We start from the raw sequence: 19,449 nt of genomic DNA on the forward strand, positions 1-19,449 counted from the left end.
AAGACAAAAAAATTTGGAAAAAAGTTCAAAAGTAAAGAGCAAGTAAATCGTATAAATTCTATACAAATACAGCAATTCGGTAGCTCCTAAGACTCAACATTGCATATTTTGGCTATTGTGAATGCGCACATTATCAATGCTGAAACGATCTATATTGTGCAGCCCTATTAACAAGTGTTAATGTATAAATGAGCCAGTAAGGGGATCATGTGCGTGAGTGACAGCAGAGGAGCTCAGATGCCATCAGTCTGGCCAACACGAGATTGTGCACCATATGCAGGACAGTCATTACAGAGCTGATTTCAGGACAGCTGGGAGGCCAACCCGACCCCTGAGCCTGAGCGCCAGAGACAGAGAGATTGAATCCTTTAATGACCAGAAGTCTGTTCACAATGGAAGAGGATTGTGACCGTCCACAAACTGCTCATTTAGCCGTAAACCACGAAAACAGGCCCAGGGCCAAATCGAGCCGAGGACAGGCGGACAGGAGAGAATGAAAAGGCCAGTGTTTGGGAAAATGAGAGGGTTTGGAAGAAAAGAAGAACTGGAAATAGCAGAAAACACAGCTGTTGTTTGAACCAAAGCCTTTTAAACTCAAAGTGGTTGTCCCTTAGGGGAATCATTTCTTGTTTTGTTTTTATTTTATCATAGCAGCATTCGTAAACTTAATTGTCGAGACTTCAATCAATATTTTAAAAGTTTAGTGATGGAAAAACTACCTAGTCAGAATTTTTAGCCCCCCCCTGTATATTTTTTCCCTCAATTTCTGCTTAACGGAGAAGATTCTTTCAACACACTTCTAAACATAATAAGTTTTAATAACTCATCTCTAATAACTGATTTATTTTATCTTTGCCATGATGACAGTACATAATAGATATTTTTCAAGATGCTAGTACTGAGCTTAAAGTGACTTTTAAAGGCTTAACTAGGGTAATTAGGCAAATCATTGTATGAAAGTGGATTGTTCTGCAGCAATCACTGCAATCGTGTGAATCAAGCATGTCATTATTAATATTAGGAGGAAAATAAATATATGCGTTTTTGGAGTCAAACACTTTGAACAATGCTTGAACAAAGTTTAAGACCTCATAAAAACGCAATTAAGACTTTTTAATACCTTTCAAGGGCCTTAATTTTCTCATAATTGATTTATCAACTTTTTAATATGTTTTAAGACCTCGGGGATACTCTGCAGGGCCCGAAATTTTATCTATGCGACCTTAAAACATTTTTGGGAGCATTTGTGCGAGTGCATACAGGCCCGAAGCCAGCCTGGTGAAACTTGCTACATTAACGTACTTAATCGCACTCAGCAGCGCTTGTTCGAGAGCCCACAAGAAGATCTGCGCGCTCTTGATGCGGCTTATATTTGAGGTGGCATGCAAGACGTTTCGTGCACGAGCAGAGGAAATTAGCGCGCAAGCAGAGATTTACATGCTCATACATGTAGGTTATTACATAAATGCGATCTCGACTTCTAATACTGTGCTCACGACATTTGTCATTGATATAACGCCACAGGTATTTGGTAGATCTGTGTAAAAATAAATAAATAAAATAAGCCTGGTGCAACAGCTGGAAAAAATCCTAGAGGAAACACTGAACGGTGCCGGTATTTTTTGGTGAGTGCGTTTAGTAGCACCGTTGCTAACAAGAAAAAAGGTTCATTTCAAGCCCTGCCCTGTTACAAATATAGCATATGAATAGCCTAATATTAAACTATGCTTAAGAAATTACTTTTAAAAACAGCTAATTTTTACATTGCAAGATGCTCCAAAACTGTATTAAAACACAGGTAACTCCCAAAACACTGTTAACTCATTTATGTGATTGCGTTAATGAAAAATTATGAACATTATCTTATCAACTTGCATTTTACAACACAAAGAGGGTATTTTCAACAGCAGGGAGAACAATAACTCAAGAAAGATCCCACACTGTAAAAATAAATCGATAAAATTTACGGTAAAAAAACAGCAGCTGTGGTTGCCTGTACTTTACCGTTAAAAACACGGTACAAACCGTAAATGTAATTTCTCATTTTCATGGTAAACTACCGTATTTCATCTTTTTATAGAGATAATATGTCTTTATTTTGAATGACCAACATCTACAAATTTTGTTACACAGTTAGACACCTTAGTACACCCATATGCAGGAGGTGATGAAGAAGTTACATAATGAACCAAAGCTCATCACAATCAACTTTTCCCACAAGCAGAAAAGTGTATTAGTATATAGAAGGTGTTCAGTGTCATTCACACAGCTACTAAACACCAGTATGGTAACACGCATTAAATTAAAGTCATAAAATAAACATCGTTTATCAACATTAGATGTAACATAAATCTCTAATGTACATAACTGATTGGGAAACAACTACAAAGATCCATAGTAATGTCAACAAAAAGTATAAAAAGTGATGTGCCATACACTGAAAAAAATTATTCAAAGATGATTCCTTGGATTTACTCATTTTTTTTTACATTAAGTGGTTGTAAACAATTTATTTGAGTTGATTTTAAAGAAACAAATTAAGTTATTTACACTATTAATTACATTATTCAACTTAATTTGTTTGTTTAAATTCAACACAAATAATTTGTTTGCAACAGTTCGGCATGCAACACTTTTTTTAGTGTACAGTGAATTCTGGGAAAGTCAATTTACGGTTATTCGCCGTATATATATTAAGGAAACATACCGTTAAACAGGTTACGGACTTGACTGTAGCATTTTTACAGTTTTTTTTTACCATTGAAATCACGGCCATTTCTGCTAGAAAAGGCAAACATGTTGATTTTTCTCCAGAAAAATGCTTAAAAACTGAGCCACTTTCCTTAAAACAATTGTACATTCTTTTACAGGAAAAGTCTATTTGTTTTACAATTATTGGTTTCGTTTTATTTTACATTAAAAGCATAATAACATTATAAAGTGTTGTTTATTCTATTCAATTTGTTTTTTGTACAACAAAAAGTACCACTAAGAGAACCGTTTAAGAACCAAACCGATAAGTGGTAGTGATAAAAGTAGCAATACTGTTAAAACCTTACCCATCCATCCCTTAAAGAGCCCATATTATACATGAAATAGGGTCATATCTTGGTTGTAAGGGTCTCCAACAACAGTCTAATATGCATGCAAGGTCAAAAAACACTTTCATGGTCTTATAATATGCATTTATTTTTACCTAATTATCCCAGCGACTCCAGTGATTCATTTGTTCCCAAACCCCTCCTTAGCGCAAAGCTAATCTGCGCTGATTGGACCGATGACAGTCTGTCGCGATTGGTCGACTGCCTTCAGTCAGAGAGTGAAATGGCCAATAGCCAATCAGCAATATAAAAGTAATCACAGTTCATACACGCTCGATAGTGTAGGCATGGATTTTAGCTGCCACACACACACAAAAACACACACACACACACCTCCGGACGACAACGCTCCCGCTTCCGCCCGCACCCGCCAGGTTTTAGACTAAGAACCCGCTCCGTTTTCTGCCCGCCGCGCCCGATCCCGCTAGAGCGAGGGACCAAAAATCACCCAGCTATAGTCCAGACAGCCAAGCTGTCTGTATAAACACACACACAGCACCAAGCACACAAAGCTCGTTTGCTCTCTCTCTCGCGCTCTCTCTCTCTCTCTCTCTCTCTCATACGCGCGCACTAACACACACACAAGCACCAAGCAGACTCTCTCTTTCTCATTCGCATAGCAATATCCGTGATATTGCTAGACAGCCCGCTCCCGTCCCAAATTAAACCCGTTACCGACCGCTCCCCGCGATTTATTCGGAAATTTATTCCCGCGGCTGTCCCCGCGCCAGATTTCTGCGGCGCGGGAATAAATTTCCGAATAAATCGCGGGAGCAGAACTCTAGCACGGAGCTCCATAAACAAAGCAGCACGCGTCGCGTTTTTAACGTGACTTTGCACGCGACAAGAGAATATAGCCAGTTAACCTGATACAGTACACGCGGTTACAAGTAACAAATCACAACTAAATACATTTGCAAGCTAGAGTCAACGAGGCAACAACTTTAACCGCACATACTTACACTTGAGAAATGGAGGAAGAAACCCATCCTGACGTCATTGAAGCACTATGAGTTGACTCTTTTATAGATGAATCAACCGTTTTAAACACTGTATTCTTACAGATTTAAGCCTTAGCTGGATACTTCACTTCACTTAGAGCTATGTTACACACTACATGGAGGGGAATTTTCAAAAACCCATAATATGGGCTCTTTAATATTGCAGATGTGTACAGTGCAATATCGACGCTGAAATGCTCTACTGTGCAGCTCTACTGTGTACATCTCAATAAAAAGATTGTTCCCAAAAACTATCATCCTCATCTGCCCTCAGGGACCAGATCAACCAAAGTTCTTACGTAACTAAAGACAGCATATTATTCACACCAACCTGAATGACTCAACACGTACAGGATAAAACACACTCACACACAAAAACACTCACAATAAATTCCACATCTAAATACACGCTGTTGACATTGAGACATGTCCAGGATTGTTTCAAGATCAAAATAGCACGCCGTCAATCATTCCAGTAACATAACATCCGTTCCTGTATCCTTGCACATAAAGGGTTTACCGGCTTTAAATGTTCTGTCTGAATGGACGACGCTGTCGCAACAGTCTCACGCTTAGCATTGTCACTGCAACATTCATTTGACGCCTTGCCCCATAGATTTCCATTAAAACTGCTTGTTTTTACAAGCTGAGAGGCAAGTCAAAATAATTTTCGGTGGCAATTGACAGCATGTCACAGATGCCGTCGATACAGCTTAACTTGTATTGAACCCGGAGCGTTCACAACACAATCTGCTCTGCTGAGAAAAAAAAAAACGTGTGGGTGATTCAGCAATTACATTATTTATTTTCCAGCTGCAGCAGAGAAAGCAGAAAATAAGTCTTGACAGCGTCGGTAGGGCTGTGTACTGCTGCTCGACTGGAATAAACGGGGTCTCGCATTGATATCATGTGAAGAGCGAAGCAGTGAGGCAGTGGAGAATTCCTGCCTTTACAAACACACGCATAAAACACAAGTCTAGCAGCCGGGAAATGAGGGAAAACACTGCTTACTGAATGCCACAAAGTCTACACAGTAGCAGGCCTGCTATTTATACAGAATACCAAGCAGAACAACAGGCTTTACACCATGAATAACAATTCAAAAAGTATAGAATTTACATTGTCACGTGATATTATTTTGACTTCAAGTTCACAGTAGTATTTCTAGTCAAATTTTGTACACTGCGGTCTTAGTCTCTTGTACTATATTAGTTAAATGTTTAGTTTATGTCTAGTGTGTGTCATATTTTTGTTTTAAATTGCACATTGGAGTATGGGAGAAACACAATTTCAGTCTGCTGTGTAATGTACTGTTGCATGGTTTGATTGACAATAAAGTTGACTTGAACCACTCACCGAGAATGCGTTTTTCCATTACAATGTGCTACTTTTTTATTGTTTTTCTATGCAAATATACTTTATAGATGTATGTGAACATTACGCTCACGTCTTTTGCAGCACCTCGCACATAATAGTCTCATTTTTAATATGTCGTTCAACTTTGAACTTCAACTTTGAACTTCACAAAACACTGCTTGATGTCAGTTCCAAAGCAGAGGACCAATCAGAAAAACTCAGAGGCGGGGCAACCATTGCAAGCTTTTATTTACAGTAGCAACTGTTTTATCTGGTGGCAACACACCGTAAAAATGTCGTCCCAACACAAATTGATTAAGTTAACTTAATGGATTTTAAAAATTTAAGTGGATTGAACATAAAACAATTAAGTTGTCCCTAAAAAAAACCTTAAGAATTATGTTGTTTACCTCATTTTAATTATGTAGTAAACTAGCAGCAAAAGTTATTTTTGAGTGCATGTTGGAGAAGGTACATTTAAAAATAATAATGAAAATATTTTTAGATACAAAGACATGTTCTGTGTGAATAAGCCTTTAAAAAGCCCCCATCCGCTTGTTAAGTGTGATGTCACACGAAGCGGCTTCTGGGTTCAAGCGCTCTATCAAACTGTATGGGGAAACTCATCAAATGGCAATAATAAACTTTAAAAAGTGATGTAATGCTTTTGAAAATCACGATCGCAATATATACACCTATGTCTACTATCCGATGGACCTAAAGTGATAAGATTTTTTATAAATTGTTAAGATTTTAGTATTTGTGATGCAGCAAGTCCGGAGACTGTTATTGTGTACATCATGATTTTCTCATCATGAGTTCTAATTTCCAGCAAACGAATAAATGATTAATAATAACAAAGTTTGGTCAAAATACTGAGTTATTTCCAAATACACCTGCTGTGCCCCATATGGTCTAAAACCTGACAGGTGGACTAATCTAAGCTTGTTTTTAATGAAACAAATATAAATATGGATATAATAAATAATGCTGCTTATAATAATAACATTATACAAAAGCAAATTGAATGAACTGAAAAAGCCTCCCGAGATGAAGAAAGTAAGGCAGTGGTTTTTAAATTCATGTAGGCTAAACAATAATGTTTTGTAATATTTTAATCATTTATATTTATATCATATATATATATCCTTATTATATCCTATGTATATCCTTAATATATTATATCTTATTCATATGTAAAGATATTTGCGTATTGCATCTTGTGTGTAGTGTGTAAGCCAGGAGCACTTTGCGCCAGACAATAGACGGACTTTGTTCTGGTCTAAAGAACAGACTATTTACTGTTTCTCAAAATAGCAACGCGCCAAAACACGCCTGCTTTTTTTAGACCAGAACGCCTATGGGCGCACATTTGAGCGCAAATGCATTTGCTATTTAAACAGCGTGCATGGCGCAATGCCTCAAAATGACCCTTGCGCCAAGCTTAAAGTAGTAAAAGACTATTGCACTACGCCTTGCGCCACATTGTGCCGGGTATATGATAGGGCCCTATGAGTTATGAATGCAATGATTTAAAGTCACTATTTACTTTATATATTCAAAAACCTCACAGTTTGAGTTCATAAATGTGTTTAAATATGCTTATTATTATATAAGAAAAAAAAAAGAATCACAAGATTCTTCAAAACACCATTACTTATGCTCCATGGACACGATAACAAGGTTGGAATGAAGGTGGAGAAAAAATGTAATCTTCACCATTGGATAAACTATTCCTTTGATAACATCATTTAATATATTTGGGTCAGAGAGATGAAAAGAATATCTAAAAAAGCTTTTAAAAGCAGGACATCACGTGGAATGACTCATTTGTGCGCTCGTGTAATCCCCGGCTTTCCATTTTATATTAAACAACTGCATGAATCTGACTAAGCGCTCGACTTTTGAAAGCAAACTGCAGGCTCACGACGTGATCAAAAAGCTCTCAGATGATCCAAACAAAGGCGGGAGAAAAGAACCATATTATAATGGGTAAGAAAGAAACAAAGGAACGGAAAAAAAATGCTATAAAGAGAAACGACACAAAAGGATTGAGGCCAGCAGCTTTCAACTTCAGTTTATAGCCCAGTTCCTCTGCTCTGTCCCAGTCCTGCATCAAAGATTTATGGCTATTACACATTAAACGCAGTATAATCACTCCAAAAACAATTTTCCTCCTTTCCGTTTTTATCTCCGGTTATATCAACTCGACTCGTAGGCCACTATGGCATCTGCATCTGCTTTCAGACTAGCCTCAGATGAACTAGCATAACCTTGGGAGAGCTGAACACTGCTGATGTTTCTGTCGCTGTAGAACAATCCTCCCTGCTAAAGAGTTGTTTATCTCAGCATTACCTTGCATTTGTATCATTCAGGACTATTAAGGCTAAAGAGTAAAACGGTCAGCAACTAAACAAACCCAAACAAAATACTGGAAAACGTCTGCTGACTGCCCATTAGGAGGGAACCCTGGGCTAATGCTCGAACATGAGCAGCTCTGAAAACTCTTAACATTCCCTCCCAGATGAAATAATTACTGTGGTTGTATAAACCTCATAGTCTTTAGATCTTTGGGTTTTGTTTAAAGGGGATCTATTAGGCAATAATACCTTTATAAAGGGTTTAAACAGTTGTTATAACATTGTGTGAAAATAAACCGCTTATAATGGTAAAAAATGTACTAGGGCTGTGCAATTAATCGAAAATTCAATTTCGATTTCGATTATGGCTTCTTGGATTATGAAAATTAATCGAGATAAACGATTATTGCATCATATACCAAAAGCGCGAAAGACCGCGTGCTTATGTGTGTGTGCATCACGCGCACACGCATAAGTACGCGGTCAGCATTCGGTCTCATTCGCACACTGAGACGAGCAGAGGAGCGCAGACATCTAAAGTAATCTTAACATGAGTGCTTTAATGGTCAAATAGGTGTCAAAACGCGGTGATTAGTGATTATTCATATTAACCCTCATTTGCGTAATAAACAAACGAGTTGAGAATCAAAAGACACGTGAAAGAGAAACCATTAAAGTCACAGTGCGAAATGCTGCCGCCTGTTTTATCATTAATCAAACGACGAGATCATCCCTTACTGCTCCTGACTGAAGGATTTTTGTAGCTAAAGTGTTTTTCTTAGGGTGAAGATGCTTAAATCACAGTTTGTTTATATTTTTATTTCATTGTATTTATTTCTATTTCCTTTGCAGGGTGGAAAATAACTGTATATATACCGTTGAAGTCAGAATTATTAGCCCTCCAGAATATTAGCAACCCTTTTCCTCCAATTTCTGTTTAATGGAAAGAATTTTTTTAAACTTATTTCTGAACATAATAGTTTTGATATATCATGTCTAATTACTGATTTGTTTGTTTTATCTTTGCTATGATGACAGTACATAACATTTTACTAGATGTTATTCAAAATACAAGCATTCAGATTAAAGTGCAATTCAAAGGCTTAATTAGAGTAATTAGGCAAGTCATTAGCCCCTTTCACACAGTGATACCGGTAAATTTCTGGAAAATTTCCGGAACTACTTTACCGGTATATTAAAAAAAACGCTGTTCACACAGGCGAGGACGTTACGGAACTTTTCCGGAAAAGAGCATTCACACATCCATCGCAAAATGCCGGTAAATTCTGACATCATTAACCAGAAATGACCTCTAAACGGCTGCGCTTGTGTTTATAAACATTTGACTACATTACAAACTCTTCGGATGGATCAGTATTGAGTACAACTCTAATGAAAACATAGGGAAACACTTTCGCATGTCGAGATGTTCATGATATGTGTGTGTGCTGGCGCTATGGGCGCTCACGGGCACACGCAAAGCTTGAAGGTAAACAAACAACGGATTATCATAAACATTTTATCGATAATTATTTACACAACATTAAGAAGGAACATAGAAACATTATCTGACTAACATCTAGCAGCTAAAGGTGTCTGAAAAAATATTCAAAGGCTTTTATTCTCATAAACCGCGCGCACGTGAATGCGTCTGACTGTTCTGATTGGCTAAAGCAGGTGTCTCACGTCAGCCCATTCTAGACGTGGACGCGCTTATTACGGCAATCTTCCTTCTGCATTTACACAGCGCAGCATTCCGGCAAATTACCGGTAATGTTACAACATCTCTTTCCGGAAAATAGCCAGAACGAATTTACCGGTATTTTCAAAAAGGGCCTGTTCACACATACACACCTTTCCGGAAAATTGCCGGTAATTTTCCGGAAAGGTCTGTATGTGTGAAAGGGGCTAATGTATAACAGTAGTTTCTTCTGCAGACAATCAAAAAATATATTGCTTAAGGGGGCGAATAATATTGACCTTAAAATGGGTTTCAAAATATTTAAACCTGCTTTTATTCTAGCTAAAATAAAACAAATAAGACTTATAAGATTTAAAATATTAGAGGAAATACTGCTAAAATTCCTTGCTCTGTTTTACATAATTTGGGAAATAGTTATTTTAAAAAAACAAAATTCTCAGGAGCGCTAATAATTTTGACTTCAACTGATAATCGTTTTGAATAATCGTGATTACAATTATGACCAAAATAATCGTGATTATGATTTTTTCCAAAATCGAGCAGCCCTAAAATGTAGTAATTTATATTTTTTTATAATCACGCTAGATACTGAGGTCCTGACTCGCTGTAGTCGTTAAAAATCCCAGGATGTCCTTGAAAACAAATTTGCCCACTGGCCTCTGTCCATCATGGCTTCCTAGTCATCCCAATATCATACTCTCCTCTGCACCAATCAGCTGGTGTGTGGTCTGGCGCGCTATATGGGTGCCATCGTGTCATCCAGGTGGATGCTGCACACTTGTGGTGGATGTGGAGATGTAGATGAGAAGATTCTCTGTAAACCCTAGAGATGGTGTGTGCATGAAAATAACAGCAGTTTCTGAAATACTCAGACCAGCCCGTCTGGCACCAGCAACCATCCCACATTCAAAGTGACTTAAACCACCTTTCTCCCCATTCTGATGCTCGATTTCAACTGCAGCAGATCATCTTGACCATATCTACAAGTCTAAACGCTGCCATGTGATTGGCTGATTAAAAATTTGCGTTAACGAGCAGTTGGACAGGTGTACCTTATAAAGTGGCCGGTGAGTGTCGTTTTTTTTTTTTTTTTTAATGTTGGAAACCTGTAACAAGGCATCTGTCTAACATGCAATAAAGTGATCTGATCTCTTTAGCAAACCTAAATTTTAGTTGGTTTTTCACACAAAACTTCAACAGCTTACAACACAGGTGTCAAACTCAGTTCCAAAAGGGCCGCAGCTCTGCACAGTTTAGTTCCAACCCTAATTAAACACACCTGATCAAACTAATTGAGTCCTTCAGGCTTGTTTGAAACCTACAGGTAAGTGTGTTGGAGCAGGGTTGGAACTAAACTGTGCAGGGCTTCGGCCCTCCAGGAATTGAGTTTGACACCCCTGGCTTACAACATCAGTACTTGCAGGATTTTGCAGTGACTTTTATTATACATTTGCACCCGAAAATGATTTTCTGACAGCCTCTAAAACCTTATTTGCATCACATCTTGTTTTGATGCAAAAATGCCCTAAATCATTTTAAATAAAATCTTTTTTTTATTATCTTGAGAGCTATTAGACTCGCAAAATAATGGAGAGACGGAAATACAACGAACATATCACATGGACCAATACTAGGGATGTAACGGTATCAAAATTTCACGATACGGTAATACCTCGGTATGAATGGCACGGTACGGTATTTATTGAATCATTTAAAGGAAAAAGCCAAATTATTGAAAAGACTCAAAAAAAGTGGTAGAATGTTCAGGTTACCTCAACACTGAACAGATCAATGACGTACAAATTATCTATCTGTAAACTTTCAAACAGGAACTTAAATTAGTCAATTTTAATAACAAAAAATATTAAACCATGTAAAAAAAAAAAAAAACACCACTCGAAAGGACAAGCCATGAGTGAGATAGAGGTCTCTTGGTGGTACAAGTCAATAGCCCCTTTCACACATACAGACCTTTCCGGAAAATTACCGGCAATTTTCCGGAAAGGTCTGTATGTGTGAACAGGTCCTTTTTGAAAATTACCGGTAAATTCGTTCTGGCTATTTTCCGGAAAGAGAAGTTGTAACATTACCGGCAATTTGCCGCAATGCTGCGCTGTGTGAACGCAGAAGGAAGATTGACGGAATAAGCGCGTGCACGTCTAGAACGTGCTGACGTGAGACGTCCGCTTTAGCCAATCACAACAGTCAGATGCTTTTACGTCCGCGCGGTTTATGAGAATAAAAGCCTTTGAATATTTTTCCAGACACATTTAGCTGCTAGAAGTTAGTCAGATCACGTTTATATGTTCGTCTTAATGCCAACTGTATAAATAATCATCGATGAGATGCTTATGACAAGCCGTTGTTTGTTTACCTTCAAGCTTTGCGTGTGCCTGTGAAACAGCCTGAGCGCCTGCACACGCACATATAATGAACATCTCGACATGCGAAAGTGATCCTGCGAAAGTTGTTCACAATATTGATCATCCACAGAGTTTGTAATTTAGTCAAATGTTTACAAATACAAGCGCAGCCGTTTAAAGCTCATTTCTGGTTAATGATGTCAGAATTTATCGGTATTTTGGAATGGATGTGTGAATGCTCTTTTCCAGAAAATTTCCGTAACGTCCTCGCCTGTGTGAACAGCGCTTTTTTGAATATAACGGTAAAGTCGTTCCGGAAATTTTCCGGATATTTACCGGTATCACTGTGTGAAAGGGGCTAATGTCTCCATCAATCTGAGCAGTGTGCTGTGTTCTGCTGTCCCCTTGACTAAAAGAATCCCCATCATGTTAGTTGTATTCTCCGACTTGTATTTCAGCACACCTTTTTTTCTGTCACCTTTTCTTCGTTCTTGTTTCTTTTCATAGAGAAACTGAAATGCTTCCACATATCTGATTTAAAACCCGCTTTAGGTTAGACCATTTTTAGCTCTTTTTCTTTGCCGCTACTAACAGCACCCTCCATTTTTCCATTACTGGATCTGTAGCGACAACAGACCGCAAAGGATGATGGCCACGCCTGGGCTGATGAAAATTGTAGTTTCCGCTACCTCCCATTCGCTCAATTCGCCTGAGCAAACTTTTCACCATAAGACCTATGATTTTATTGAGTCACAACCACGGTAATATTGAAAGAAATTGCTATTGCGGTATGACGGTATTTACAATATTGTTACATCCCTAACCAATACATTTTGTTTGTTTTTTTTAATGGGTTATCCCTGGTCACAAACTGTTTCCCAAATATAAAAAAAAAAAGTGCAGCACAAACATTCTTATAATTATCTCCTTCCATCGTACAGGCCCTTGAAATGAAATTATACTGAGCAAATGATAATTACTCTCTATTTGGGTGAAATATATCTTTAAGAGCGCACTTTTTTCCCTTTTATTAAGAAAGTGATGCAACTATTTGGCAGTATAAGCAAACGACAATACTGTATAATCCTCAAAGATCAAGCCCAAGCACATTTGCAGATTTCTTAAGTTCGCACAGCAGTGGACAGACACACGCAGACGGGCTGCCTATTTCACTGCATTACACCACCAAAACAAATCACTCTCCTTAATTAAACTCCAGAGGCCAGAATGTTGCTGAATCACAACGAAACCTCCTCATTAATAACAGTGGTTAAACCCCAGAGGTGGTGGAAAGGTGAGAACGCAAGGTGAGAGCGAACACGAGCGAGTCTTGCTGATGTACCCGACTTCAATTCAAGGTTACAAATGCGCCTTAAAGAGGAAAATCTAGTTAAACACCAGAGGCTGCTTTTCCAGACATGCAATAAAACGAGTCCTTGACTGAAGCACAAATCAACACCAACTGTCAACACAAAACCGCCACAAGGCCTGCACTAATATTTTGGTAAAATAAAATCTACATTTTCATGTTCTCTTTGTGAATTTTAAGCTTGGTTCGCTCAAGTATGTGTAGCGCTTGAGGTGTTTAAGTGTCTTATTTCCTGAGCGGTTTCTGAAAACTATAACAAGATTTAAAATAAAATAAAATCTAAAATAAAATAAACTTAAAAATATTAAATATTTTTTGAAAATTAAAATGAAAATAAAAAATATGAAATAAAAAATTAAATAAAGTAGAAAATTTTATATAAAATGAAAAAAAATATGGAATGAAATTAAATAAAATAAAATAAAAAATGTATAAAAAATAAAATATAAAACAAAATAAACAAAAATATATAATAAAATAAAAAAGCTAAAATATAAAATAATATATACAATATAAAATAAAAAATAAAATAAAGTATAAAATATAATATAAAATAAAATACATAAAAAATATAAAAAGTAAAATAAAAAATAATAGAAAATAGAAAATAAACATAAAAATATAAAAAAATAAAATATAAAATAAAATTTTAAATAAATAAAAAAAAAAAATAATAAATTTATTTAACATTTGAATGCTGATGAGCGCGTAAACACAATGGCCAACCAGCAGTGTTTAAGAACGTGCTCAATGGTGCTCAAATGTTAGCAGAAAATGGATGTTTTAAAAATTTCAGTATTGATTGGTTCCAAACTCGATAATTTCGACAACACTAATTAACACAGTGTAACTATAGAAGAGTCGATCTTTAAATAGGAAAATGATCAAAAACCTTTTAGAAAATTTTTTTTTTAGAGTGAGGTGCTAATGGTCTAATCCGATTCAATAATTTATGCTAAGCTAAGCTAAAGTGCTCCTGCCAGAGCCAGGGATCCGCTAAACAGATTCAAAGAGGCTAAAACTCAACGGTTTAACTTTAGGGGAGTAGTAATGTGAGCTTATCGAAGTCATCCTTTAACAAATGAAACCTTACTGTAAACTAGAAGCCACCCAAGAAGAGTGCAGCAGACATTTATGATGCAGAAATAAAACTGCTTTTGTTACAAGCTTTGCCGCGGTTTCATTTCTCTGTTTTTATCTTCAGCCAATTTGTTCATCCGACTTCAGATCAATAAAACAGTTTCCATGGCGACTCGTAAGCAGAGAAAGTTGTTGATGGACCAGTGTGGAGGCGCTTTATGCAGACGAAAACAGCTTTAGGTTTCTCTGAATGCAGAGATTTTATAGACTAGCCGTCACTCGCGGGGAACGAGACATCGGAGGCAGTGGACTGAAAGAGCATCGACCCTGTCAATCAAAGCACGGCCCACATCAGGTGATGAGAGTCAACAGCTGCAGCATCAGCTCAAAAACACACACACACAAACACACACACAACAACAAAAATCAGCCATCTTGGAAAGTCTCCGCCAGTCGGCCCATTTCACAGTCGGCTGGCAGCGCTAATGGCTTTTTTTTCAGCCCGCAAAAAGCCACAACTCAATCACCTCCTACGAGAGAGGGAAAAACACGGGAGGAGACAAGAAAAAAGGCAGGGACAGGCGGACAGCAGCTTGTCCTCTGAGATGCAAGGAGATAAATTTTATTTTTCTTCTGTGGATCAGAACGATGAAAATGGGGAGAATACAGTCTTTTTTGGAGAATATTAAAGGGATAGTTCACCCAACAATAAAAATTATTTACTCGCCCTCATGCGGTTTAAACACAAAAGAAGATATTTTAAAGAATGTTGATGATTGCTGGTTCAAATGAAAAAAATACTACGCAATATTGCAGCATTCATCACAGTCATATTTACATCTTAGTTTTTAATTTAAAAGGAAAAAAAGAAGAAAAAAAGAAAAACATACAAAAAAAGAGGATAAAAGAAGGGGGGGTTGGGGCACAGGCTGTTTTTATTAGAAACAGATCATTCCAGATAAGACATTTGGAAGAAATTGTTCAAAATATAAGTAAAATCGCCCATAGAAGTTAAACACAAGACCATCAATATTATAATGGTTTCTAAAATGATTTTACCATGGTTAAATAAATCTTGGGATATGGTGGAATATGTAAATACTGTAGGCCAAGTCAGTGTCAATTTATTTAGCCTTTTCCTGTTTTGTTTAGTAAATTGCTGAAATATATATTATATTATATTATATTATATTATATTATATTATATTATATTATATTATATTATATTATATTATATTACATTATTTTATATTATATTATATTATATTATATTATATTATATTATATTATATTATATTATATTATTTTATATTATATTATATTATATTATATTATATTATATTATATTATTTTATATTATATTATATTACATTATTTTATATTATTTTATATTATATTATATTATATTATATATTATATTACATTATTTTATATTATATTATATTATATTACATTATTTTATATTATATTATATTATATTATTTTATATTATATTATATTATATTATATTATATTATATTATATTATATTATATTATATTATATTATATTATATTATATATTATATTACATTATTTTATATTATATTATATTATATTATATTACATTATTTTATATTATATTATATTATATTATATTATATTATATTATATTATATTATATTATATTATATTAAGTAGCACACAACTTTACTTTAAAGAATAATAAAAACAGGCATAAAAAAAAAACTATTTATTTGCCATTACTGGAATACATTTCATTTATAAATACATTGAAATGCATTTTGATCCAGCTAAACTCAAAGGGATGCCCCGTTACGCATTGATTCTGTGTTGACAACGTCATCAAAACATCCAGTCCATAAGTCAGCAAGAGGAAGGTTAAAAAAATGGCAGCAAGCTAAAGCGAGTATACAAACTCTGACAGTTTAAACCACCCAAATCAGCAAGCTGCCATTGGCAATTGCTGGGAAAACTCCTGGAGGAGAGGCAATGTGTTGCAGCTGTGAAACAATAACACAGCCCACTGGATCTCTAGCAGTCTCTGTCTGCGAGGGGAAATGGGATTTTGCTTTATTGCTATGAGACCTTCCTGAGACCGTTGTTGAGAAGTAACTGTAACCATCAGCAGTGCTAAATGAACTTTTATTTGTTTGTTTTTTCAAGCAGAGTGACAAACATATATGTTACTTTAAGTGTGGAAGCTGTTTAGTAGTGTCACAAAACACTTGCATTGTATGGTACTGCATAAATGGCATTGTATCAAGCATCAACAGAGCCTGAAGCCATCAGAGATTGGCAAGTATTGTATAAAGGTTACTTTGTATTCTCTATTGGATTCGAGTCAGGTGATTGACTGGGCCATTCGACATCTTGATTTTCTTTCTCTGAAAGCATTTGAAAGTTTCCTTGCCTGTGTTTTGGACCATTATCTTGCTGAAATGTCCACCCTGGTTTCATCTTCATCATCTTGCTAATGTAGCAGCAAATATTCATTTCCAATGATGAAGATCAGAGGGTTGCTGAAGAACTGCAGAGAGATTTCAGCTGCTGTCTGAGCTTTCTTCACGTGTCTAATACTTTTTCACTGCGTCATTTCATTTCATTACACAGAACTACATTTGTAAACTAATTCATAATGTTTTCTTTGCATATTGTCAACAACATCTGGTGAACATTTCAAGTCATTAGCACCTTTTGAAATATGTTTTCAGAAAAAAATGAAGACGTTCAATACTTATTTCCCCCATTGTATGTATCGGAAACGTTTAACATAACGCATTTTAGGTTTGCAAGAAATGTAGACAGCACCCTCTAGTGGATCTGTAATCTGAAACGGGCTATGAATCATATTTCCTATGCAACATATTTCCTGAAATGTACGCATTTCAATGAGCCTGGGTTTGCATTCAGAATTAATTTGTATTAATCGCTTTTATTGGGACACGATTAGGTTCTATCTCCATTTTAGTGAAATACACAACACAAAACAAAACCCCAGCTCCGATTACAGCTTCCTCCATCCTACATTTGTGGTCTTTGAGGGTTTGATAATGCTGTCAAATGGTTTAAGTGACGTCAATTGGCCTGAGGTGAGGAGTGGATGGTTAGATCCTGGTGGTTAGTTCCTAGAACTACCTAGTGCAAAAAGTCCCTTATGATGCTGTTCGGGTATTGACATCTTCTTTTACCCTTAAGAAAAGCACAAAAACCTTGACTCGAGTACATCTTGATCTTAACAGCTACCTGAGTCTACTGAACCTGATCTTTAGCATCTAATCCCTGTCACTTTGAACTGCTGTTCAGGCTTCTCAGATGTCTCACTTCCAACAAAAGGCGCCTTTAACCCTAAGGGACATTCTGGATAATTGGGCCATTCAAAAAGGACAACGGAGCTGTCAATCAAACAGCACTTACCCAAGCACTTGTAAGGCACCACAATGTGAGCGTGGCCCTTGCACTGCTTCTTGTCCTTCTTGCACCAGTTCTCGATCTTGACAGGCTGGTTGGCCTCCACCACGTTGGTGATCTGCAGCTCGGGATAGATCTGAAGGGAAGGAGAGCGGAGAAATTCAGGCTGTACAGTAAGCAGTGATCCATGCTTCACAATCTCCAGACGCCATCTGCTCATGTATTGGAACAAACACGCAGGATTTACTCCCTCTCCAAATTCAATAAAAGGACATCGATGAAAAGCAATCTCAAAATGTACAGAGATGGTACGGGGTGTTTTGTATTTTACAGCCAGCCATATGACAGATGAGGACAAACTTTAACATTTGTAAGCAAATAGAGTTTTTAATATAGTTCAGGGGAAGATATTTGAGCAGGGCCGGAGTGGGACTCCTTTTCAGCCCTGGAGTTTTAAGCTTTACATTGGCCCACTTCAGTTTACGACTGACTATATTAAAATAACATCATTTCCAATTCAGTTTCTAATGACACTATCAAGTCTTTTTCAAGAACACAGCTGCTTTAGAACTTCAAATGTTTTTCATAAATATGAGAACATTAAAGGGTAGCTAAATCTCTAAAACATCACAATGTTCTTTCCTGCAATTTCTGAATAGATATTCTGTGCAAAATTCTTTAAAAATATCCAGTCCTTTGTAACGGTGGTCACACAAAAAATAAATATAAAATATTTACACCTATACAAGTAACCCAAACAGCATTATATGTCTTTAAAAAAAAGACTACTCGGGTAAGATTTGAACTCTAGTCAAAAGCGTCGTAACGCAACGTAATGACCACTGTAATGTAATGTAATGTGTATTTCTATAGCACATTTATTGTGTATGGCCATACACCCAAAGCACTTCACAATCATGAGGGGGGGGGGGGGGGGGTCTCTCCACATCACCACTAGTGTGCAGCATCCACTTGGATGATGCGACGTCAGCCACAGGACAACAGCGCCAGTGCGCTCACCACACACCAGCTATTGGTGATAGAGCCAATTTGATGGATGGGGATGATTGGGAGGCCATGATCGCAATGGCCTACTCAATGGCACCCCTACTCTTTTACGAGAAGTGCCATGGGATTTTAATGACCACAGAGAGTCAGGACCTCAGTTTAACATCTTATCTGAAAGACGGCGCCCACTGACAGTATAGTGTCCCCTTCACTTTTACTGGGGCATTAGGACTCACACAGACCACAGGTTAAGCGCCCCCTGCTGTCCTATTTAACACCACTTCCAACAGCAACCTAGTTTTCCCATGTGGTCTCCTATCCAGGTAATGACCAGGCTCAGCCCTGCTTAGCTTCAGTGAGAAACCGGTCTTGGGCTGCAGGGTGATTTGGCTGTGGCCACTGGACCACAATGTGTCAGTATGGTGGCAGATTTAAATGCTAATAAGGGAGAGATTGCCACTAATGGGCGGTGCTTTTCCCCTCTGATGACACGTACAACTGGAGAATGTCAATCAAAGTGTTTCTGCAGACAGTTTATAAGAAGTGTGATTAAAAATCTATAAAATGAATACCATTCTACCATTAGAAGCTGGTTATATTCACAACTGCTGCCACACAACTGTGTTTATAAAAGCCCTTATTAAAAGCAATCTTTGCATAATAAGTTCTCTTCAATGATAGCTGTGTTCATAAATCATGG

At 36.9% G+C, this 19,449-nt stretch overlaps 1 protein-coding gene across 8 annotated transcripts in view; it reads right to left on the reverse strand.

Moving 5' to 3' along the window:
• Positions 1-19,449, reverse strand: part of aplp2 (amyloid beta (A4) precursor-like protein 2) — a 165,027-nt gene that overhangs the window by 70,682 nt on the left and 74,896 nt on the right. For all 8 annotated transcript variants that reach the window (XM_073929590.1, XM_068214839.2, XM_073929589.1 and 5 more), the window contains 1 exon segment: positions 17,748-17,877. In XM_073929590.1, coding sequence (XP_073785691.1) covers positions 17,748-17,877 — 130 coding nt within the window.

This window comes from Danio rerio, chromosome 18 (genome assembly GCF_049306965.1).
Source record: "Danio rerio strain Tuebingen ecotype United States chromosome 18, GRCz12tu, whole genome shotgun sequence".
In the NCBI taxonomy this organism is placed as follows: Eukaryota; Metazoa; Chordata; class Actinopteri; order Cypriniformes; family Danionidae; genus Danio; species Danio rerio.